This window comes from Megascapheus bottae, chromosome 16 (genome assembly GCF_031878675.1).
Source record: "Megascapheus bottae isolate mThoBot1 chromosome 16, mThoBot2.hap1, whole genome shotgun sequence".
NCBI classification, from domain to species: Eukaryota; Metazoa; Chordata; class Mammalia; order Rodentia; family Geomyidae; genus Megascapheus; species Megascapheus bottae.
The window spans coordinates 19,173,326-19,198,675 of NC_143524.1; the positions used below are offsets into that span (position 1 = coordinate 19,173,326).

Below are 25,350 nucleotides of genomic sequence, written 5' to 3' on the forward strand. Positions count from 1 at the left end.
TAGTAATATTATGATCTGATTATCACTGCAGCCAGACTCCAAAGGCCCACTGAGAAACTCTGATCTAACCAGTGTCTCATAGGAGAAACATAGGATTTGTCTGAGAGAGTGAAGTTGTTTATTTCGACTCACTTAATCCAGGGTAAAGTCTGAGTCCTCTTTTCCAATAAGCATCACCAAGAAACTTGTTAGAATAATCTCACACTCTATACTATACTATCCTTGCTGAAGAAGAATCCATTATAAAAAGTTCCCTAGAGGATTTGCACAAGCATTAAAGTTTGAGAAATACTACTCTAGAAAGTTCAATGAGGCTTGAGATAATCCACTAAAAAGAAAGCTATTTTCCACAAGAACCTACAGAAACTAAAGCTGGACATTCTTCTCCAGGCAAGACTTTATTTTATTTAAATATGTAGAAAACTATAGAAATTTCATTAGATATACCTCTGGGATTGGATTATTCAGGTATGCAAAGTAGGCTGAAATGTTCCTTAGACAAATACAGCAAAATCTTAAGATACTCTGATAATGGATGAGAACGGAAAGGAGGGAGGGTGGAAAGGAGTGAGTGGGGAAGTAACAACAGAATTTTGTCATAATCAGTAGAAACCTTGGGCTCTCCTAGCACAGATTTACAATAGAGCAAAACCTAGACACATAATGCCATATAGGATGACGCTAAATGAAAGGACTTCCAGGATATAGAAACAAAAGCCATATAATGAGTGATTGTTGTCCTTAATGTACTATGTTATCTCTCATCTCTTTTGCTGTCACTTGGTTATCTCATATGGTTACAGTATTTTACCTTGTTATCTGATATATTGTATATATGTTTATTTGGTTATTTGAAATCGGATAGGAAAGGGAGAAAAACAAGATGAGGGGTGAGGAGAGGAAAATGGGGACCAAGACATGAGAAAGGGTATCAATGTGAAGTAATGCACCTTCTATCTGGTGGATATAATGTAACCCTTCTATTAATTACAATAAATATATATATAAAGAAAAGAATACATTACTCTTGGAAATACTTCATAATGGGTTAAATGAAGAGATGTTTCTTTACTACAAGATTTCTTAGAGCCTTTAAAGCTCTAATGTCTATTTTCCAAAAGAAGATATTCCAAATATTTCACTACAGAAACTTTTTCTTCAGGAGTATTTCCAGACCTTAACCTTCTAAGGAAGTCACCTTTGATAAGACTAAATCTGAGTGAATTATTCTATTTACTAGGGTTTTGAGGGGAAGATCATGCATCCATATCTCCTACATAAAAGTAACCACTAACATTGTTTTAACCATCATGTACATACCAGACACTGTGCTGAGCATTTGATATTCTTTGCTTTCATTCTTTGATAATAGTCCTCCAGTTCCATTTTATACCTTAAGGCACAGAGAAATATGAAACTTGCTCAAAAGCACACATTTTAGTGAAGCTGATGTGCTTACCCAGCTCCTGCAAATGATGCATCCCACATGGTGGCACAAAGGTGAGAAACCAAGAGCCACAAACCAGATCCAAATGCTGGCCATAGAACTTGTGCTGTCTCTGAGACCGACTTTGTCTTTGTTAGTGAATGACCTAGCCTCTACCTCTATTTCAAATTCACAGCTCTCTCCTTATCTGCTTGCTGTTGACAGCTCTGCTTTGCTCCTGGTCCTCCTCTGTGGCTGATTTTCAGAAGAACCTCTAATCTCTTCTTTCCCACAAATGACTTTCCTGGAAGGAGACCCACAGCTCTGGGCTTCACTCTCACATTGGGGATGGCTTCTATTGCATCTTCCCATTCCCTGCAGAGAGGGAAATCCATCCCATGCTTAAGATGGGCAACAGCAGCTCTGACCTGGGGTTCCCCTGCTCTTTTTTTTTTGCCAGTCCTGGGCTTGAGCTCAGGGCCTGAGCACTGTCCTTGGACTTTCTCAAGGCTAGAGCTCTACCACTTGAGCCTCACTTCTGGCTTTTTTCTATGTATGTGGTACCAAGGAATCGTGCATGCTACGCAAGCACTCAACCACTAGGCCAAACTCCCAGTCCCCCCCCCCCTTGCTCTTTTTAGCAGTTAGTTATCTCTGCTTCCCTGAGTGATAGGTCATCCTCAACCAGACTTGATAACCTCCCTTGCCACAAAGGTCCTTTCATCCCCTTGCCGACAGAGGACATCTGCCCACTCTCAAGTGAAAACTTACTTTACACCATGCACTGTGTTAAGTGCTGAATTCTTATCCCTTATAACTCTCCCAACAACAATGCAAACTATGCAAAATCCCGCCTCCAATTTCCTGATGGGTAAATTAAGATCCCTGGTGTTATATTCCCTATCGAAGTAGTCAAGTAATGCATGCTGAACTCAAATTCAGCACTTCTCTGGACCCCAAAACTCATCCTGTCCCATGGCCTTGGAGCCTTCAGTAAAGCAGTTAAATTCTCATAAAAATGTTATTGGAAGTAGAAGAGGAATACAGAGAGCAACCACACTTGTTGCTCAGTTTCCTCGTGAAAAGCTCTGCATGAAGGCTTCTTGGCAAATTATTTCCAATGGCAGATGTTCAAACAGAGAAGGCCTCTTTCCCCAAATTTACAATGAAATGGGACTTGGGTTTCTGTCGAAACAATCTGCCAAAAATGGACTCACTAGTCCAGTTTCACGGAGGTGTGGATGGGTGAAGGGAGTTGATGAAAGTCACTGGGGAAGGAAGATGGTGTAAAACCACCCATTTCCTAAGCAGGAAAGCGATCAAGATCTCTGTACCCTAAGGCTTTGAGGACTGGGATTGTATCTCCAGGATATCAGTTCTTTTGTCTGTAAAATGAGGCACTGAAGCCGAACAGTCCTGAAAGCAGCTTCCCATCTCCAAACTGTATTCCCTTCTGAAATGGTAACGCAAAGTTTCATTTTGTTAGTCGGTATGACTTACAGAATGTTCCCTGGAAGAAGACATGGATAAAACTGGTCTTCTCAAGACATAAATTCTTTATTGTCCTTAACTTGGGTTTCTCAAACTATCTGGGATGAAAGGCTCATTTTGTTTTGTCTTAGTTTTACTTTCTATTCCATCTCTGATGGTTTCTTGAAGCAAAGTAAATTATGAGACGAATAAAGTACTTGGGTAGCATAGCAATTTCAAATTGTTTTAGAAGTTTCTAACGTACTCTGACCATCCCTTCCATACAAATGAAGTTTACATTCAATTTATGAACTCACCTTGTAATGGATCAGTAACCAATGGATTATGATAGTCCACAGAACTACATGGGACCACAAACCACATATCCCTGAATGTTGTTATCCTAAATCCCTATTCCATTCAATCACAGACATCTATTAGGCAATCTCTGTATTTATGCTAGGTATTAAGGAATCAGTGATATTTAGATGAATTACTTAAGACCTCTTTAAGACACTGAAATAATAAGAATAGATTTGGGAAATTGAAGAATAATTGTATTATTCAATAATCTGTAGGTTTTTAACTTGAAAAGAGGGAAAATAGCACTTGGATTGAAAGTTGTCATACCTAAGAAAACAACATATTGTTTAATAAATGATGAAGAGTTACATGATTCTATACAGTGTTATCTTTGGAAATCCCTAAATAATTATCAACAACATGGTTTTTCTTTACCCCTGTGTTAACCTCTGGAGGTTAGGAAGGGATCCTAGTCTCAAGTATTCTCATCCCCTCTTTCTTCTCATATCTATTTTCTCCCCAAATGTCATCAGCTCTTTCTCTAGAGCAATTTCTGAATCCATAACTTCTTTCTATTTCCCCCATGACATTCAAACCACACTTGTACCACCTCACCCATGAATTGCTGGCCTCTGAGCATCTCCTTGCTTCTCTGAACTCCATCTCAATGCTCATCAAGCAGTTTAGCTCTTAAAATATAAAGTAGATAGCATGTTTAACCCAATGACTTTCTATAGCATGGAGATGAGAATAGAGCTCTTTGCCATGGCTTACATTACCATATAGACTCCTGACCTTCTCTACCCAGTTTGCAAAAATGTATATCTTTTTATACTCTACTCCAACCATACAGGTCTTCCTGTGTGCTCATCTGACTATCAAGCCTGTACCCATTTTAGGGTCTCTTCTTAAGTTATTAGCTCAACTGGAATATTGGTAGATCTGGCTCTATCTTGACAGTCCAGTCACAGTTTACCTGTAAACTCCTTGGTGAGGCTGTCCTTTACCACTCAAATGCCTTCATTTATTTAATCCAGATTGCTGTTTCCCACACTAGTATTCATTGCTGTAATTCCTAAGGGCCAGTTGCTGGCATATTGTCAACCTTCAAAATATATTTTGTCTATATGAGAAATGTTCAACAGCCCAGGAGTTAGTACTTGGATGCTGTTGAGCAGCATGAAATATAACTAATTTGCTTTAGACAAAAAAGAGAACACAATAAAAGATGGTGTGGATTTGTTTGCTTACTTTCTTAGGATTTAATTATGTGGAGAATTTTGATGAGAAGGAGAAAATATTGTTGTGCATTATGGTGCTAATGTGTGGGAGTTTTCATTGTTTACCCCTGTCTCCTTCCTAGGGTTTTATTAATGAGCCAGCTATCTTGTATGTGATAATGTATTACAATGAGTTCCATTTGGTTGCAGGTCAAGATAAAATAGCACAGTCTAATTTAAACAAAATGATGTTTGCTTGGTGAATGGCAGACTCATTTAACACTTGCTTCTCTCCTTATGCACTTTAGCTGTGTACACTTCCCAGCTGAACAGACCCAGCTCCCTTCCCATCTAGCTCATAGGAGGAGGCAGATGAAGCCAGCTGCTCAGCAATCTAATATGGCCCCTGGAGAAACAAGGTGGCTTCCCAAATGGCCATGCATCGCAAAGGCTGGCCACCTTGCCTGGCAGCCTTTGAGCAATAATGGGATCTTGACAGCCACCTCTGATTTTTCTGAAAAGCTTGACAGGTGTTTACCACCTGGTTACTTCTCAGAAGTCCCTCCATAGTCCAGAAAGATGGCATTCCCCTTCAACAGACAACCTTCAAAAGCTGGGCAACTCTTTACGCCCACCTGTGTTAACTGTCGGCTGCCCACAAGAGAGAGCAGCGGTGGGAAAGCCCGTGCTATCTCCAGCTTTCATCACTGTGGGGAGAGAGACACAGCTCTTGTGGATGGCAAGGGGTAGGTTTCAAGGGCTTCTCAGCCTCTGATGGCAACACTTTGATGGCACAAGATGAGCATGTGCCATCTGTGATGCTGCAAAGCATTCAGAGGAGCAGAGCAAGTCAAGAAATGCACATTCAGGTACTTAGCACTGAGGTTATCATGACTAAAATGAGCCATCTCTCTACTAGAGAACATTAAGCTCAACTTCTGGAAGGTATAAAGAATGTCTGTTTACTCTTCCTCTGAGCTATAGAAAGGTAAATACTGCATTGGAGGCAATGGATCAAGCTAATTTCTTCCTAGCTCACCTCGAACTTCCCAAAAATAATTGCATTGACCTCTCCTCTCTGTGCCAAAATTTGCTTCTCTGTAGTATAATAATTTATTCACTTCTTTTTCCTTCTTCCACACACAAAAGAATCTCACTGAAGATTATTTTGAGCACTTGGTAGACAATTAGTTCTCTAATCTTAATATTTTCTATTTTGACCAGTTATTTGTTTATAATGCAACAGTTTTCCTACCTATTTGGAGAAAATAGATATGTGGGTTCAAATTTTTATGATGTCTACTCCCTGTCTCCTTCTAAACTCTGGTGATAGCACTGAGCTGGTTATTTGTTTGATGTACAGCGTATTAGAGCTTAATTACAGAGCATGGCAAAGTGATCACTTCGGGTGCCATCTGTGTAAAACTCTTTGTGATTCTTGCAACTTGAGGACAACATCTAAATAAGATATAGTAGGCTCATTTAGGCTGACCAATGAAGATGCTATTATGTCAGTGAAGTCATTCTTCTTAGAAAACAATACAATGACCAGCACGTCACACTGTCCCTGGCAGATAAAGGACACGTGCATCCTACCTTGTCTTTGAACACAGATGGATTGCTAATCCCACACCCAAGTCTTCACTTGTGCATGTATTCTTACTTTTGTTTGTTTTTTGATTAGACCCCTCTCCAGAGTTATGTGCAACTGCACACAAACAACCAGGTGTTCAGCCACTTAAACAAAAAACACACTTAACCCCATCCCACCCCCCATCCAGAGCTCTATGTGTGACACATTTGAGAGCTTGGGGGAGCACAGCAAATGCTTCATGAAGCATGGGCCAGAAAAAAAAAAGAGAAAGGAAGAATGGGCTGAGTAAAGACACATGCTGCATGATTACCCCGGAGAAATTTCAGAAAATTCAATTTCAGAAAGAAGGCAACTAAAAGGCAACACAAAATCTTCATCTGTACAGCTTACCTGACATTTGAAAGTTAGATTCAGTGCAAAAAATATATAAATATATACATACTGCATATGTATAGTATATATGTATGTATATACAAAAACCCTGAATCATCAGAAGTCACTAGCCAATGAACCAGTAACAGATGATACAACAATGAAGACATTTAAAGCATTCTGTAAGAACTTAAAGGCTCTTCCAGAATCACTTACCTTTCATTTCCAAAGCTGTCTTCTATAAGGCTATAACCTCTCTCAAATTTAAAGGACTTAGGAAAACATGTTTATAATGGCATCCAATATGTAATTTTTATTCTAAATTTGCATATGATTCAAATCTTTTCCAAGGCTTCCAATTCTTGTAGGAGGAGGGAGGGAAAAAATGAGACTAATTAGTGGGGGGGGAACTGGACTAGTTGCTAAACATCCTAATTACTTCAAGTGCTACTTACAAAGAAGCCATCCTTTGAAAATACTTTCAACCTAAATGAAAACTGGTGCTAACTTCTTTCTAAGAATACAGCTAATCTTAACATAATTTGGAAAGTTCTCAAATTTACTTTTCAAATCTTAATAGGGATGTCAATCTTCTAAGTGTCTACCAAGGGAATACAATCCACTGTAATCTGAAGTATAGCCAACCAATAATAAGCTCTTTAGAAAGATGGGACATTTTTGTAGATAGGAAACAAGTATTATAATTATATATCATGTACCATAACTTTTATCACTGAGTTGTCATTATTTTTGGATTAAGTGTCTTTTTATAGTCTTCCATGCTTAATTTACTTAGATTAGAATTGTCATGTTTGGTGTTTTTTTCTACCCTGTTCTATACTCAGGATAATAACTTTTTCTTATTGTGACTGTGTTGTACATCTGCAAACATAGTTTTCAGTAGTTTCTTTGTAATAAATTCAATGACTGGTAAATCATGACATTATTTATTTCTATAACCAAATGCAACAAAGAAACTAGATACTAAGCAAATGTTCGTGGAATAAATAAATCTTCACATGATCTGTTTTTGTGGCACTTGAATTCAACAAGGCAGTGATAAGAATCATAATGCACAACAGACAATGTTCAATGAAGGCACCAGGAAGAATGAGATTCAATCCTTGATCTGAGAATGGGGGCAAATGTGTATCAAGTAACTCTAAGGAAGATGTGACATGTACAAGAGTTACAAAACCATATCAAGATCGTAGGGTAGATGAAATTATACCTGGCTGAAGGAATCAGAAAGGTATTGTGAAGGAGATGACCCCTGGGATGCATTTTAAAGGCTGAACAGAAATTCACTGGGCAGAAATGAGGTGTGATCAGCCAGACAGAACAGTAACACCAAACGCATGCAAGTGGAAGAATACATGCAGAAACCACATCATAGTCAGTTTTGTCTCTATTATGGACTTTGTGAGGGGAAAAAAGACACCTATCAAAATAGATTTCTTCATACCTACCTAATGTTTTTTCTTGCTCATTTCTAGTCTTCCTTTAGGCATTGGTTTATAATTCTTTTTTTTCCAGTCCTGGGACTTGAACTCAGGGGCCTAGGTACTGTCCTTGAGCTTTCTCAAGGTTAGTGCTCTACCACTTGAGCTACAGCACCACTTCCAGCTTTTTTTGTGTATATGTTAACCAACGAATCAAACCCAGGGTTTTATGCATGCAAGGCAAGCACTCTACCTCTAAGCCACATTCACAGTCCCCTGGCTCATATTTTTATTTATTTATTTATTTATTTTAATATTTTTTCTTGTAATTAATAAAAGGGTTACATGATATTTGCCAGATAGAAGGTGCATTAATTCACATACATTGATATCCTTTCACATGTCTTGGTACCCATTACCCTCCCCCACACCCCCACCCACCCCCCGTCTTGGTTTTCCCCCTTCCCTATCAAATTTCAAATAACCAAATACAAATAAATTCAATATATCAGATAACAAAGTGAGATACTGTAACAATATGAGATACCCAAGGGACAGCAAAGGAGATGAGAGATAACATATTTTGAATACAGAAACCAGCAACATCCAAGTTGTATCACATGCATTTTTTGTGAAAGGGATTTTTTTTTAGTAGGGTGAATTGACATTAGGGTCTCAAGTGCTCTACTTAAGCCATAACCCCAATACTCCTGGGTTTTTATTTTTGTTTTGCTTTTCTGTTTCTTAATAAGTGTTAACTTTTCTGGGCTGACTTTGAACCACAGATCTCTGCAGCTGAAATTTAGCTGGGATTTCAGATTGTGTGCCACCATACCTGGTTCTGAAAAATGACTTTTAATGTAAAAAATATCATAACAAGCTGAGCTATAATCCTAGCTACTTAGGAGGCCAAGATCTGAGGATCGTGGTTCAAAGCCAACCTGGGCAGGAAAGTCCATGAGACTTTTATTTCAATTAACCACACACACACACACACACACACACACACACACACACACACACACACACACGTGCACACACAAATAACATTTCAAAAAATGAAACTGAGAATTGAGTAATATTTCCAAAAGAATCAACTTCTTTTGACCCTCCATGGAGTCAAAATAAGGGCAAGAAAGAATGTACTGAATGGGATAGTTCTATCCCACTAGGAGAGGCTTTCAAACTTCATACTGACCAACAGGTCATCACTACAAAGTAAGCCCCTGAGTCTATGACGCTCAGCATATACCTAATTAAACTGAACTGATAAAATGGACTTCCAAGTTCTTCCAGTTAATAAGCTTATACTTTTTGTAAATATTTATTGAATTCCTACTTCACTTTTGGTTCTTTCAGAAATAGAGGATACAGCAGTGAAAGGGTAGACTGAAACTGTGCCCTCTTATAGACCACACACTTACAGAAGTTGGATAATAAAAGAGACAAAGTAGGAGAACAGGATGCAAGGAAGAGGGATAGTGGTTACTAAGGAAGAAATTATTTTGCCAGAGATTATAGGAAGTTTCATCTCATCTGAGACCTGAGTAATAGGAATCCAGACTTATGATCAGGCAGACCAAGCAAAGGGAAGAAGATGCAACAGATCCTAAGGTAGAAACAAGGAAGATATCTGAAAATCAAAAAAGAAGAGGAGGAGAAGGAGAAGAAGAGGAAGAAGAAGAAGAGGAGAAGAGGAGGAGGAGGGGGAAGAAGAGGAAGAAGCAGGAGGAGGAGGAGCAGGAAAAGAAGGAGGAGGGAGGAGGAGGAAGAAGAAGAAACCACATGGCAATAAATAAGTAGAATGGTTCAAGGTAAGATAGGACAGGTAAGTGGGGAGCTGTGTTGTGAAAGGCTGGCGCTATGGCAAGAAGTAGGAACTCATCTATCCGTGGAGGAAAATTCTTCTAGAAAAGTCTCAGTAAGATTGTCTCCTTTGTATCATTTCCCATGTTACTATATCAACCTTGTCATCAACTTGTAAGTAACAAGCAAATACTCTTTTATTACTTTAATTATTTTTTATTTTTTTGTGTTTTACTTTAACCAGTCTGCTAGGACAGTTTCTTTTGTAATCGATTACACCACTGTATTTCACTTGTGGGAAAAGCAAAGAGGATGCCTGACAAAGAAATCAGGGAAGTTCAGCATCAGGGCTGACTCATTCTTTCTCCATCTCAGGTGGGTGCTAAAAGTAGTTAAGATCCTACTGGGCTTGTAACTACAACAATATTTCAAGATACTTTAGAAGTTTTCCACATTCTTTCCCAATTCTAGTGTATGCCCCACATGCTTTTCCTCTGTTACATTTTTCTAATCATACATAGCTCCTACCTCACTCAGCAAAGTATAATCCATCAATGTTAGCACAGGCTTATGTGCTACCCAGTCAATGAAAAACTAACTGCTTCCATCCATGTAAGGAACCTCTCAATCTGAAAGGCAACAATGAGAACTATTTGTTCATCAGGGCAGAGGAGGAATGGTACATTGGAGACAAAACAATTTCATTTAAAGGCTTTAAGGGACTCATTTTCCACTGTTACTTCTGCTGCAATGCACAATTGCCCCCAAATAAATGTAGGAATTAAAAATGCCAAGAGGAATGAAAGCCTGCAACATGACATTATACCAACCTAGAGAAAAGTTGCCTGGTAACCTTCTCCATTTTTCTGCCTGTTTAAACAATGAAATACTCCACCAAAATGGAGTCTTTATAAACACTGAAAAAGGTGGTTTTGTGTCTTCGATTGCAAAACAAAATCCACAAGACAGGGGTGTCATAAAAAATGGCAACATCTTGTCTGTATTTTAAAATATATATATATATATACACATATTTTTACATGCTGCATAAGCAGATTCTCTTCCCCTGTGAATTATCACACCACAAGGCTGTCTGCAGTCAATGTGTGCCTGGATCACTTATTAAAACCCTGTCTTAACCTCACATTTGTCCTTACATTTCCACACTGATCCAGCCAGCTGTCCTCGTCAATTCTACCGTCACATCCCTAATCAAATCCCTGCCCTCTACAGCAGCCCATGCAGCCTTAATTCCTGCTCTTGTCATCTCCCACACAAACTGCTCTCCAAACTCATCTCCCTGACTCAGCGTCACCTCTGCTCATTTTACCTTTCATGCACACACTAGCGATTATCCCTCTGCTTCAACACCTCATGAAGCTCCCCATCAGCTAGAGAACGGAGGTGACAGCATGTAAGGGCTTCAGAATAGGCTCCAGCCTACCGGCCAACCTCCTTCCCTGCACATCATCCATCAACCCTTAAGCTCACCATAGAACTATGGGTGTTCTTCAAACAAGCTACCACTTGTCATACATCATTATACCATACCATTCCCCGCTGCAATGCCCTCCTCTTGACTGCAATGCCCTCTCCATGTCACTGCCTGGAAATACCCTACCGACTTCTCTTGACTGAGTTCATACCTTATCTCCTCTGTGAGGCCTTATACTCCACAAGGCATCACTATGCCAACTCTAAAAACTCTTAGCAGGGACACAGAAAGGCACACACACACACACACACATACACACACACACTTACAGGATAGTCTTCATTTATGCTCAATCATAAACATGTGTATCTGGCATTTGAACATGGCATTAGATACCATAACAAAGATTCGATGAGTAAAGAAAACATGGCATATACATCACAATGAGCTAATGTGCCAACCACAACCTGGATGAACCTGAAAGATACCACACAATAAGTGAAATACACCAGATAAATACTGTGCATCCATTCACATGGACTATCTCTAACAGTCAAACTCATAATCAGAGGCTGAGGGAATGGCAGGAGACATGGGGAATGTTCAATGTGAACAAACTTGCAGTTATATACAAATATGTGCTAAAGATGTGCCGTGTGGTGTAGTCCATAGATTTCCTAATACTGAACACAGACTATGCACTTTGCCTCTTTCATTGTCTTCTTTTCTTGCTTCTTTTCTCCATCTTCCTCTCTCTTGCTGTAAGCTGGTAAGATATCATGTTTAGTGCTTTTACCAAAGACAGTGGAAAAAAAAAGAGAGAGAAGGAAAAGTAATAGAAAACCCAAAACAAAATTAAATATAGCCTCTGGTGTGCGATGGATATAGGAGGGAAGGGTGGTGGCAAGCAGCAAAGAACATTTGAGAATTTTTTCCTCCATTTTGCTGTGCAGCTAACACTGCTCTAAAAACATAAAGTATTCGGGGCTGGGAATATAGCTCAGTGGTAGAGTGCTTGCTAGCATGCATGAAGCCCTAGGTTTAATTCCTCAGCATAACATAGATAGAAAAAGGCAAAAGTGGTGCTGTGATTCAAGCCTTAAGTAAAAAGAAGCCCAAGAACATTGCCCAGGCCCAGAGTTCAAGTCCCAGAACTGGCAAATGATAATAATAATAATAAATAATAATAAATAAAATAACAAAAGAGAAAAGAAAGTCAGTAAAAACTAAGTATATTGGACTTCTTGGACTTCTTACTGATTCCATATTATTTCCTCTTGTTCCATGTCCTCACCCCTTTCTTCATCCCTTTAAGGGTGTTCTACCTAATTTGCATCCCATAATATGTGTTTACATTCTCTTGTAAGCTTGCCTTCTCAATCTGTATTTTGAACTTTGGATGACAAAAATCATTCCTTGCACTCGCTGTCTCATATGGTTTAATAACGAGAAAATCCATGACTTCCATAGAGGATACATAATCATCACTCAGATGTCTTTTTCAGGGAAGCCCCTGTCAATCAATGCCCGAGGCTAATCTCTAAACGAGCACACTGATACCTTCATCCCCCAACCACTGAAACCAGTCCCCTGCTCACCTGAGCACTTTTTCCTCAATGCATAGCAACATTTTACATGTCACACATATGTCATTCACATGTCACTTACCCCCAAGAAGATGGGAGCATGTGTTCAGTCTTCATGACATTGCACACACAACCTGCTCAAATCCAACAGGCATTACTTTTCAGCAGGCATTGCTTCCTGCTCCATTTGCCAGGAACATTTCCCTAACCAATCTCAGGATGTACTAGTATGTGACAGGAGAGAATTTTGTTAAGCAAACCTCTCTGAGGTCTTGTTAGTTCCTCTTCCTTCCTAATGAGAGCTAATTGGTCAATTAAATCACACATGTAAATTTCCACAGAGAGAATTATGGTTGGCTTATCTTTTATTCTTTTTATCTCTTTTCTTGTTTCTTGGATAAGAACAAAGTAAAAATTAATAAAGATGCTTTAGTGTGTCACTTGTGGGGCTCCCATGGGCTGTTGCTGTTATGTGTTGGTATTGGTGTTCTTTCTCCCCTGCTTCAACAGTTCTTTGATGGTATCTATGTCTTCAGGCCTGTACTTGGGGGTTAGAGTCACACTGTCATAATCAAACTCTTCATCAAGTGAGAAGGGTTGAACTTCATCTCCAAGTACCTATAAAAGGTGACAAAGGAAGAAAAAAAACATACACTCATGGTAAACAAAGATAGAGTTGAGACATACACTGCCTATTAATATTTAATTAAACTTTTTTTAGACTTTGGCACTCTCAGCTGATAAAGCTGTTTTTAAGTAAAGAAATAAATTCAATTATTCAATTTGACCTAATTTAAGCTTCTTAATATGGCTCATTTGTACCATACTGCATCTGAATGAATATAATTAACTAATTCTGCCTAAGGCAAGAACCAGAAAGTCTCCATGCATGCATTCACTGCGTTCTTTAGCACTTATATGTAGTGTCAGGGATATGGAAAAATAAGGAGTTGTATTAAAATGTGATAAAGTATACCTTACGATTTTCAATCAACTATAAACATTTTCCACTACTTATAAAACATTACTTGTATTCATAAAACATAATTTCCAAAGATAAAAATATCCTACACTTAGGATACTTCCTTGGATAATATCCATACACCCTGTCCAATAACAGAAAGAATCATAAAATTCAATACATATTCCATAAAATGAAGAAAACTGAGGGCAGAGGTACAGGGTAGGAGAATGGGGGAGAATGATGAAAGAGGTAACAGTTATAGAGGTATATTGATTCACAAACTGCTTTGTTCATGAGCAACTCCTTTTTATAATTACTTAAAGAGAATTATTATAAAAAGTTTTTTGAAAAGTAAATAAAACACAAAGTTTCATCTTAAACTTAAAAGTCCAGAATCCCTTACCAATAAATTTCAAAGTATTCCAGTTTATCTAGTGAGAGTCACTGCAAGAAAAGGTAATAATTTTGTATATATTTATTCAAATTTGTGAGCTTTAAAGACTTACTAGGGTCCAGGAGTTTGGCCTAGTGGTAGAGTGCTTGCCTACCATGTGCAAAGACCCAGGTTCAATTCCTCAGTACCACATACATAGAAAAAAGCCAGAAGTGGTGCTGTGGCTCAAGTGGTAGAGCTCTAGCCTTGAGAAAGTCCATGGACAGTGCTCAGGTGCTATGTTCAAGCCCCAGTACTTGCAAAAAAAAAATTACTAATGGATGATAGATAAGAAGCACATTTAATAAATAAATAAATCTCATGATACCATCTCCTAAAAAAGCTTTTCTAAAATAAGTGGTGTATGATGTAGTGAGACCCATCCAGCCCCTCCATCCAGCTCTTCTGCAGACATGGTGAGGCCAAAATGATTGAAGCGTATGTTTTATACAAGAATGAGAAAAATGCCCTCAAAGAATCATCAGCTTTAAATAGTTTTGCATGGAAGATGATCTTCTTGAGTGGCTTTTTCAATGTTCATAAAGTAGAGCACATTGCTCAGAAAGTGTGTTGCTGCTAAACGTGGAAAATAAACTGCAATGATCTCTCCTACCTGTTTGGCAAGCGTATGGTATAAATAACCAACACCCAGGTATCTATCATCCTTTCTTAGTAAACTAGCAAGAAAACACATTCGAGGGGGAAGGGAAATGGGGACCAAGACATGTGAAAGGGTATCAATGTATGGGAATTAATGCACCATCTATCACGTAACCCTTCTATTAATTACAATAAAAAAATATATGGGAAAAAAAAGAAAACACATTCGACAGACACAGCAGTTTCTCTCTATTAGAAAGTTATGACAAGATTTTTTTGTTTTATCCCCATTTCCCTCCCTCCACCCTCTCCCCTCACCTTGTTTTCCCCCTTTCCCTTTCCTATTTCAAATAAACAAATAAATTTATATACACCAGGTAACAAAGTCAGATATTGTAACAATATGAGATTACCAAAGGACAACAATAGAGAAGAGAAATAACATAGCACATTGAGAGAAAAAAAAAACAATCACATGATATAAAGCTCTCGTTTCCATATCCTGGAGATCCTTTCATTTAGCCTCATCATGTGAGAAGTAATGCACCTTACATGAGAAGTAATGTACCTGCAACCCCTCTATCAATTATAGTAAAAAAAAATGGGCAAAAAAAAGTTATGACAAGAGAAATGGTAAAGAGCTGCCGCTGAGCTCCCACCACCAGCCAGCCCTAAGGCCAGGACCCACATGAGCAGCAGCACAGTCTTCACACAGCCCTGCCAGGATGCACTGTTACCCCACCTTAGGAAACTCCTGAAAGCTACAGTACTTGTCTGAGGCTACACAGTTGGTGAGAAAGAAGAGCATCATTTGAATCCAGGGGCCTTTGCTTCAAATAAAACTGTGCCTGTACCTGGAAGAATCAACCAAGCCAAAACTGAGTCAACCAACTTGAAATTCCTGAGGAAGCTGAGCAGTTCCCACAGCCTACCAGAGATAACGTTCTCGAGGCTACATGGAAACCCAAGACTGGTTCCTGTATGCAGCTCTGACAGGAAGCAGGATTACTAATATGATCATTTCTATCACTTTTGGAGACTGAATGAATCCTCACCACAGCTGAAATGACAGAGGGATAACATTGCTACAACAAACTCGGACAAACAGCACATGGCAACACAAGATGTGGAAGCCATCTCCAACTCTACTCAGTATTGAGGCCTATCCCATCCTCATGGTAGATGACTGATTCTACACTGAGCATAGCCGTACATGTGAAGAAGACCCTGTTTCCTCCAGCACATCCAGTCTGATAGGATTTTCTGCCCTTTTATACCTGGCCTAAACTCCTGTCCTCACAAATGATACCAAGCTCCTTCCACAGGCGCTCACTGCATTACGACTCAGAGCCTCCACTGTACAAAGCTATCCTCACTATATGAGGTCATTTTGCTTTATTCACTTCCCATGTATGAATGGGCAGTAGTTTTAAATTACACGAATTGCTCGTCTATGCTAAAATCCCAGCAACACCATGCCATGAGTTCCACATCCCTTCTGTCCAACAGAAATGGCACTCAAATTCCCAACTTCCTCCACCAAGCTTGTTTATTCAAAACTTTAAGTATTAGATTCTGAGAGCACAAAATAAATCTAGCAAAACCAGAGTCCATGAGGTTTCATAATAACTTCAAGGACACAGAAATAAATGACTGATATTCGCATTACAGGACATGCTCATTGGTAGAACTGCAGGAAGGGAAAAGAAAGCATATGAGTGAGAAATGCAAAAGCTTCACTTCCTCTCAGTCAAATATTGTCACCTTGCAGAAAACCCTACTAGCCCCCATATCACCCTACTTTCTACTCACCTTGTCTTAGCAGCATCGATAATGCAAGGCTTGTATTTCAGATTTCTGAATCTCAAATAAGGACTAACTCCCACAGCCAAGTTAGTTTTAGATGTGACCCAACTCCATATCATCTTACCCCTGTCTTTTTACAGAGATTCTAGTATCTGTTGTGACTATAACATCTAATATTATGGTACCCCAGTTAGAGAAATTTCTTAAATGAAAAAAATAGCATTTTCCTTGAAGTTGTTTTTCATATGGTCAAATTATTCATTATGATACATGATCTTCAGTCATTTTGTATTAACCAAAAAAAGGAATAACAATTTCATAAAATTAGTAAATACAATACTGTTGAAGATTATTCATTTCTAATAAATTTAAATGCATATTTATATACTTAAAGATATACATTTCTTCACTTAGAAATTAACAGTTATTAACAGTAGCTTTGTGAGATTATCTTCTTAGACTGTTTAATGCTAAACTGGAAAAGGAATAAACCAAAAATAGTAGTTATTTCATATCTGCAAGGCCAAACAATGATTCTCAGAATATTTCAAACCATTTGGGGGATACAATGCAATGTGACCAGCACATCCCTGAGTCAAAATGTCAGTGTAAGGTATCAGAGAATACAAATATAAAGACCTGCAGGAAAATCACAAGTGAGATAAACTTATAAACAAATCATGACACCATACAGTAAACACAAATGGTACAGTAAAGGGATGATGGGAACAGAGACAGGACCAGACTGGACAGACCTGGGAGGATTTAAAGTATCTATGAACAAGACTGAAGGGAAGAACAGCTTTGCAAAGAGGAGGGCCGTCATGGAAATAATATTCCCCATTTGCTATGGGGGGAGTCTATGGTAATTAATTCAGCACTGCAGATCATCAACTGTATGGGAAAGGGTAGTAGGAGATAACCATTCATCTCTGATCAGCTGGATTGAGCCATTGTAAAGTAGCTAGTGCCTTCCTTCTGAACACATGCAGGCAAGTGACTGGGGCCCAGGACATTTTGTGATATTCTGAAAGGGGAATGAGTGGAAGGACAGCAGCATGAACTAGTGGAGCTAATGACTTCTGAAGACTAGGTAAAAAGAAAATACAAGGAAAAAGAATAGTTAATGGCCAAAGAGGGATCCGAGGTAAAGGACAAGGTTTCCTTTCCTTCTTCTCATTTTCTTAAGGGTGGAAGAGATTTGAATGTTCCTGTATGTCAAAGGGAGTTAAGAAAGAGAGAAGAAAAGACACAATGATCCCCAACTCTGTTATTATGTCTGAAAATTCTTCCTAGTAAGCAGTAAGGATGTGTTTATTTGTGCATTCAACAATGATTTATTGCATGGCTACTGTATATATGGAACTGAGCCTCATTATGAAGATATGCAGGAGAAGAGTGAATTAGATTCTCTCAAAACAATCAATATACACATAATTCAAAGTGAGATGAGATGCCCATTGTCATTGGGGAAAACATCACTGAGGCCTGCCAGGTGATGGCTTCTATAATATAGGAAGGTTACAGTTTGTATTGCCTTTCAAGCCACTGACTGTTGCAGCAGACTGGAAATTCTCTTCCTTCAAATTTGGTTTATTTCAGGGTTCTAAACTATAAGATGGTAAAGTTTTAAATTACAAACTGAAATTCTGATTTAGTTCAGGCAAGAATTTTTGCAATTGAACACCAAATCCCCTGCTACTAAACAAAAAAAACCAACTGTGAATTAAGTTATTAACTTGTTTTTGCCTAAGGAGCTGAGAGAAATATGTGGATTTCAGGTGTCTAATTTCAAATCTAATTGAAATCTTTTTGCGGCCTCTCAGGGAATAGAATTTGTTGCACTATTAGAAAACTTTGAGTTTCTTTAAAATTGCTCATGTGACTTATTCTACCAGAGACACTGTTAAAAGAGGCATCATTTTCATTCATAGTTCCACACAGGCAAATTAAAGAAAAGAGAACTAATGCTCAAATCAATAATGGTAACATGTTGCTGTAGGCTAGCATACAAAGTAATACAGTAAATAAACTGTCTTTTATAGATGGCCTTTTTTAGAATAGCATTTGGAAGTGGTAAAAACGAGTTCTCCCACTCAAACAAGTAAGTTTTCATCTTCTTAACGTGAACTCTCCAAACCTGTCCAAAACTTCCAAAATTTCTCAAAATAGAGCAGCCAGAAAAGAAAAAAGAAGTTATTTACAATTAGGACACTGAAGGTTCCTAGAAAAATGTTTAACTCTAAGGTTTAAAACAAATCTATGTGTATAAAACTACTGATAATAAGAAAAAAATTGAATAGGTCCAATTTATATCAAAACTTGAGTCAATAGTTCTTAATGGGAAATTAAGAGGAAGTCAAGACAGCCAGATCACCTTTCACACTGACATCAGAAAATCAGTTGCCATCCCTGGCATCCAAATGGCATTCGGTGAGCACTTACGGGATATTTGCTGGAAACTGATGATTATGTTCTTCTGGTGACATTAGAATAAAGCCTCAAAATAAGCTTAATGCTACCAAACAGAGACAAAGATGTTGCAATGCTGCCATTATAGATAGTTGTGGAAAGTTTCTCTAACAGGAAATGGTTAGAAATAAAGATCCCAAGCCAGAAGGGATGGTGCACACCTAGAATCATAGCCCTTGGAAGGCTGAGGCCAGAGGATCACAAATTTTCAGCCAGACTGGATTACATATTAACCTAAAAGAAAGATTGAGTTGCATAGTGAGACTCTGTCTAAAAATAGAAAAGAAAAAAGAAAGGGGACAGGAGAAGAGAAAAGAGGAGAGGAGGGAAGAGAGAAGGGCAGGGAGAGAAAAGGGAGGAACAAAGAAGGAAATAGGGAAGGGAGAAAGAGGAAGGGAAAAAGAAGAATAAAGGAAGAAGTATTGGTCAGGATATTTACATGACAACACAAGTTATTCATGGATGATTCATGAGTTTGGAAATATCAAAATCATTTATATTATGTTGATACCAACATTGAAAAATGGACAACTATTCTGTAAAATTGAGAAATTAAAAAGTTTAATACAATCATAGTTTTAATTTGCATTTTACTGTTGGACATATTCCAGAGAGCATTCAGAATTTTTTAGAGTACTAATAAATATTTCATTAACAAAATCTGAAAAATGTGTACAGCAAAATAAAAGTGATGACAAATGTTTAAAGACCTACAAAGAATGTACACCACATGATTTTGTTTTTAACGCTTTATATAAAAACTGTATTGTAAATTCAAAGTTAAACCTATTTGAATACTAACACTAACACTGTTCATATAAAGAAACTTAACAGTAGTAAAATACAAATACAAAAGAGGTTTAGTTTTGGTCCTTCTAAAAAAAGAATGAAGATATGAAGATTTTTTTTGTTCACTTGTTTGTTTCATCATGGCTCCAGGCCCAAGATCAGAATATAAGATAGTTATTGTGACATTCTTAGTGTTTATCCTTGCATTCTTCAAATGTCACCAGTTATCAACTCCTCTTGATTTTCACCATCTTTATCAAATTCTCCTATCATAGCTCAAAGTTCTTCATCACTCATATTTTTACCCAGTTCTCTAGCATTCCGAATTTTTTTTAACCTATAGCTAGCAGCACTCTTTTTCTCTTACATACTTAGATGTGACTGTGTTTCCTCAAAGATACTAGATGCCATATTCAATGGCTAGCACAACAACTTCTAAGACCAACTTCCAATAATCAAGACTATAAATGAATCTTAAAAATCACTGATTTCTGCTCTCTCCACTCCTCTTCAATATAGTATTAGAATTCCTAGCTAGAGCAAAAAGGCAAGAAGCAAACATAAAGGGGATCCAAATAGGGAAAGGTGAAGTAAAACTTTGTCTTTTCCAATGACATTTTTCTGTTTTCAAAGAACCCTATACAATCCACTCCCAAGTTATTTGAGCTGATTCAAAACTTTGGCAAAGAAGCAGGGTATAAAATTTTTGCAAATGAAAACCCTCAAAAAACAATGGCTTTTACAACAGACAAGGACTTCATATCTAAAATATGAAAAATTGAATCTCTCAAAAACAAATCCTCAAAGAAACAACTATCCCATTAAAAGGTGAGCTAGAGACTTAAAGAGAGACTTCTCTGAAGAGGAATAAAAATGGCCAACAGACACATGAAGAAATGCTCAACATCTCTGGCCATAAAAGAAATGCAAATCAAAACAACTTTGAGATTCCCCTCAATCCAGTTAGAATGGACATGGTCAAGAAATCTAATAACAACAGATGCTGGCAGGGATGTGGCCAGGAGGGATCACTACTATACTGTTGGTAGGAGTGTAAACTTGTTCAGCCACTCTGGAAAGCAGTATGGCAGTTCCTCAAAAGATTAAACATAGAGCTCCCCTAGGACCAGGAATCCCACTCTTGGGCATTTACCCAAATGTCCATAATCAAGGACATACTAAAGCTACCAGCACAATGATGTTCACTGCAGCATTGTTCACCATAACTAAGATATAGAACCAACCCAGATGCCCCTCAGTAGATGAATGAATGAAGACGATGTGGTACTTATACTCAATAGACTTCTCTGCTGCCATAAGAAAGAATGACATCGCCCCATTCATAAGGAAATGGAAAGACATAGGCTCCATGGTTTCCCTCATTTGTAATAATTAGTACATGTCTAGGATTCACCTAGCAGAGGAACACAATAGCTCAAAAGCTATGTGCTACATATGTCTATACAGGATGAGGCTAAGTGAAATGAACTTCAGGATATGAAAACAGAGATTTATCTTTCTGATTATTGTTCCTAATGTACTATGAGAAATTATTTTTTCTCTTAATTCTCCTCTTATGGTTTATCTCATGTTGTTACTATATCTGAATGTATAAATACGTTATTCTAATTATTTGAAATAGGGAAGGGACAGGGAAAATCAAGATGATTGGAAAAGGGTTGGGGGAAGGAAAGTGGGAGAAAAACATGGGAAGGGGTATCAGTGTTCAAGAAGTTATGTACCCACTACATGATGAATGTAACTGTAACCCATCTATGCATCACCCCAACAACAAAATAATTTTTTTGCCAGCTCAGGGCCTGAGGACTGTCCTTGGATTTTTCTCAAGGTTAGAATCTATCTACCACTTGAGCCTCAGCACCACTTCTGGCTTTTTCTAAGAACGTGGTACCAAGGAATCGAACCTGAGTCTTCGTGCATGCTAGGCAAGCACTCCACCACTAGGCCAAATTCCCGGCCCCAGAATAAATTTTTTTAAAGATACTGATTCCTCCTAAGGATAGTATTACATGACTAGTATTGATGAAAGTGAACTAGACAATTTGTAGGGGTGGAGATGGGAGGAAGAGGCTGGGAGAAAGTGAGGGAACAGAGAACACTGTACCAAAGGAAATGTCCTCATTACCTGATTCATGCCATTGTAATCCCTCTGTAAATCACCTCTATAACAACAGCAATAATTTTAAAAAATCAATATAAGTGAGAGGGACCAATTAAATAACTGAAATTCTAAATTTCCCCATCTAAGGAAAAAGAAGAACACACACAGCAAGAGCACATTTCTTAAAAAAGACAAACTATATTCTCTGGGGAGTACCTCTGCCATTTGCTCAATGGTCCTTTTCACAGTAGGCTTCGGCTTCTCTTCATTGACAGGAGGCTGGACCACAGAGGGTGTGTAAGAAGGAACATAGGTGCTTAGTTCATCTTCCACTTCTCCTGGAAGCAGTATCCTGTCTGTTGATTACAAAATACTTTAATTGACATTTTGCCAGGTTCACCACTTAGCACCCATGATCTGACAGCCAAAGGAAGAATGAATTTATGCTCACGCAAAGACGCTCTATTCCACAATGCCTGCCCTCATTTCAGAATCTTGACTGAAAAAAAGTCCCCACTCTAAAGAAGAAGCGATTGGTGCATTTGTTTTTATCTTACCATTGCAATGTCACAGCCTATCGAAAAGAGAGAATGAGAGAAAGGCTGTTTGGGGAGAAGCTCAACTGTGCCTTAAAATCCAAAACAATTTCTACTTCAATAGGAGATTAAGGCAGGAAGATGCTAATTTTGCCTCACTTTACCATATTTTCCCAAGGAGTGCAGAGAAAGAAAATGGACTAGTTATTTCATCTTGTAACAGTATAGCAACATATCAAATATATATATATATATATGTGTGTGTATATATATACAACAATGCCAGAAGGAAAGCACTTTAACTTTCAGAAAAATGAAATACTTTGTCATATTCAGAAGATACATTCTCATTTTCAACACTTGCAAACAATAACATGTTTCTTGTATATAGTACAATCACAAGAATTCAACAACCAATCTTTGTTTTCTGATCTACTCAACATAAGTGGATATGTTCCTTTCTTATAGGTGTGACAGGTAATGACTGCCTAATAGACAAGCAGTGATTTTTATGGAAGACAAACAGAAGAACAGGAGTTTCCTTTGAACCAGAAGAGCAAACTGGAGCTAGACAGGAACTTGCAGCTGGCCCAGGAAAATGCTGCCTGCTACTCTACAATGATCCTAATTAAGCCACTAATTAAGTTCTCAGTGGAAGTGATTAATTAACAACAGGCATGCCGGGGCTGTTGCCAATGGCAGCATATATATAGTGAGATAACTAAGCAGGTATTGATATTCAAAGGCAGAAACTTGAAATGCACGGTTCACTACTGTCACAAAAATAAATAAATAAAATCATTATTCTTTAAGCTGGGACTTCATCAACAGTCTAAAACAGAACTTTGGTCAGGAGATGGCAGAACTATAAAGGTAGTTCTGTTATGACCAATTATTAAAATCTTAGACTCTGATCTCGCTATTTAGCATAATGAAAAACAGTAACATTATCCCACATTTACATGCTCAGCATTTTACAAGCATTAGCACAGCTAATCCTTCCAATAGTTCTATTATTTCCTATGTGGAAGACAAGGAGCATATCCCATTGTTTAGAATCCCACAGAAGAGCAGAGGTGGGCAATCCATCCACAAAGCTCTGTATGCTTGCAATGTTATATCATGAGCTCATTTTGTAAACAGGAATAGACACCCAGGTATGCTCAAAACTGTAGTTTTAGCCTAATGACCAGATAATTTCTCACATAAGTTTTAAATGTTTTTGTTTAAAAAGACCTTTTTTTCTCTCTTCTTTCTCATTCTTCTACCAATTCCCCTATTACATCTCTACATTCCCATATGAGGGAATGGCAGAACATCTTTCTGATTCCAGACAACATCGCCATGCTCCTGTTCTTATCTCATAGAGTTGGGCAGCCAGGAACTACAGCTCCAGAGACTCATCCAGAAGTCAGATGGCCTCAGACCACCAGCCTGCCCTAGGCCATTCCTCCAGGCATACAACCTAAAGCCCTGGCTCCTGGGCTTGACTGTGGTTCTTTCTGAGATCACAATGCAATGTCCTCGTTTTCCTTGGCAAAATTAATAGCCTTTATTTCCTTTTCTCCAAAATCACATTCTCATTATTTGTGAACTGGCCTTGAGTTCAGGGATCAAATTTCCCATATCACTCATAAAGCAAACTTTTCGTTAGGTATTTAACTTAACTTGATTCGATAATGCATCCAAACTCAAGTCTTGGAAGTCCTGGAAGTGCCAGTATAGCAAACACTAACATGATTGGGCAGCATAAAGTACATTTCCCACACATTTTTGTTTCGGCCCAAAGCAGTAACATGCTTAAATCCAAGAAATTTGGCTTTATGAGTTCAACACCAACTCCCTCATGTAACTGAATAGGACTGACCCACAGCTGGCCCGGGATGCTAACAAGGCAGCAAAAGGAAGGAAGGTTCAGATCTCTGAAGGTGAAAACCAGCACTCCCCAGGCCCACTAGCTGACAGAGGGAATACGGGATCAAATGTGAAATCAAAAATAATTCTGCTTTCAGAGTTACTGAAGATCACTGTTCTGACTGACAAATGGTGCAGACAGTTTATAAGTTCAATACTCAAACTTCACTTCTCTACTCTGTTTGCAAAGAAAAAGTTAGAAATTGCAACAACAACAAAAAAGATTTCTTTCCTAACAGTTCCACTGAAATAGCACATACCCAACAAGGCACTTTCATCTAAATACATTTTTGTGTGTGTTCAACCTATCTATTACCTGGTAATTTAGAATACAGTAATAATTAATCTGCCTGGCATACGTATAAAAATTAGCCAACCAATTTGTTTGCCATCATGTAAAGTGGCCAAGTGGCCTGTACATTTAGATTTCTATATCCAGAAAGAGTATAATGAAAAATGTTTTAACTTTCCACTCTCCTAAACACAGCCACCAACTATAAAATTTTAGCTCAGTGGGGTTTGTTTAGTCTTGTCCTGCCATTTTCTCACAGCTATTCCTGTACCACTTGAACCATGCCTACAGCCCAGCTTTTTGCTGAGCAGAGACAGAATCTTTCAGACATTTTGCCTGGGCTGACTTCAAATCATAATCCTTCCAATTCCAGCCTCCTAAGTAGCTAGAATTAGAGGGATGAATTGAAAGTGTCAGGCTGGTTCAATAGTTCTTATTTTTTAAAAATTACTAAAAATCACAAAGATCTCTTACTTACATAGGCTATATCTCTTAACATTTGCCACATGGAAATTAAACATAAATATTCTAATACTATTTATGAAAGCAATAAAATGAATTCAAATTTAAAATGTTTTATGAAAACTCTTTTTTCCAAAATCAAAGAAATCATTGAGAAATATGGTTGTTTTACTTCTTTTCAGTCTGTTTTAATGTCTGACTTAATAGAAGAAAGTTAGATTCTATGTTTCTGCATTTGATTTTTTTCAGTTGAAATAAAGAAAATCTAGTCTCACAGAGACAAATAGCTGAAAAGGTGAAGACTGT

The 25,350-nt window shown here is 38.0% G+C and overlaps 1 protein-coding gene across 1 annotated transcript in view; it reads right to left on the reverse strand.

Annotated features, from left to right (window-relative positions):
- Nucleotides 1–11,578: 11,578 nt before the first annotated feature.
- Nucleotides 11,579–25,350, reverse strand: part of Iftap (intraflagellar transport associated protein) — a 72,200-nt gene continuing 58,428 nt past the window's right edge. Inside the window, exons 6-7 of the mRNA XM_090347869.1 lie at nt 22,057–22,196; nt 11,579–13,272 (exon numbers count right to left, since the gene is read on the reverse strand). Coding sequence (XP_090203995.1) covers nt 13,123–13,272; nt 22,057–22,196 — 290 coding nt within the window. The 3' untranslated portion in view covers nt 11,579–13,122. The remainder of the gene's footprint in view (nt 13,273–22,056; nt 22,197–25,350) is intronic.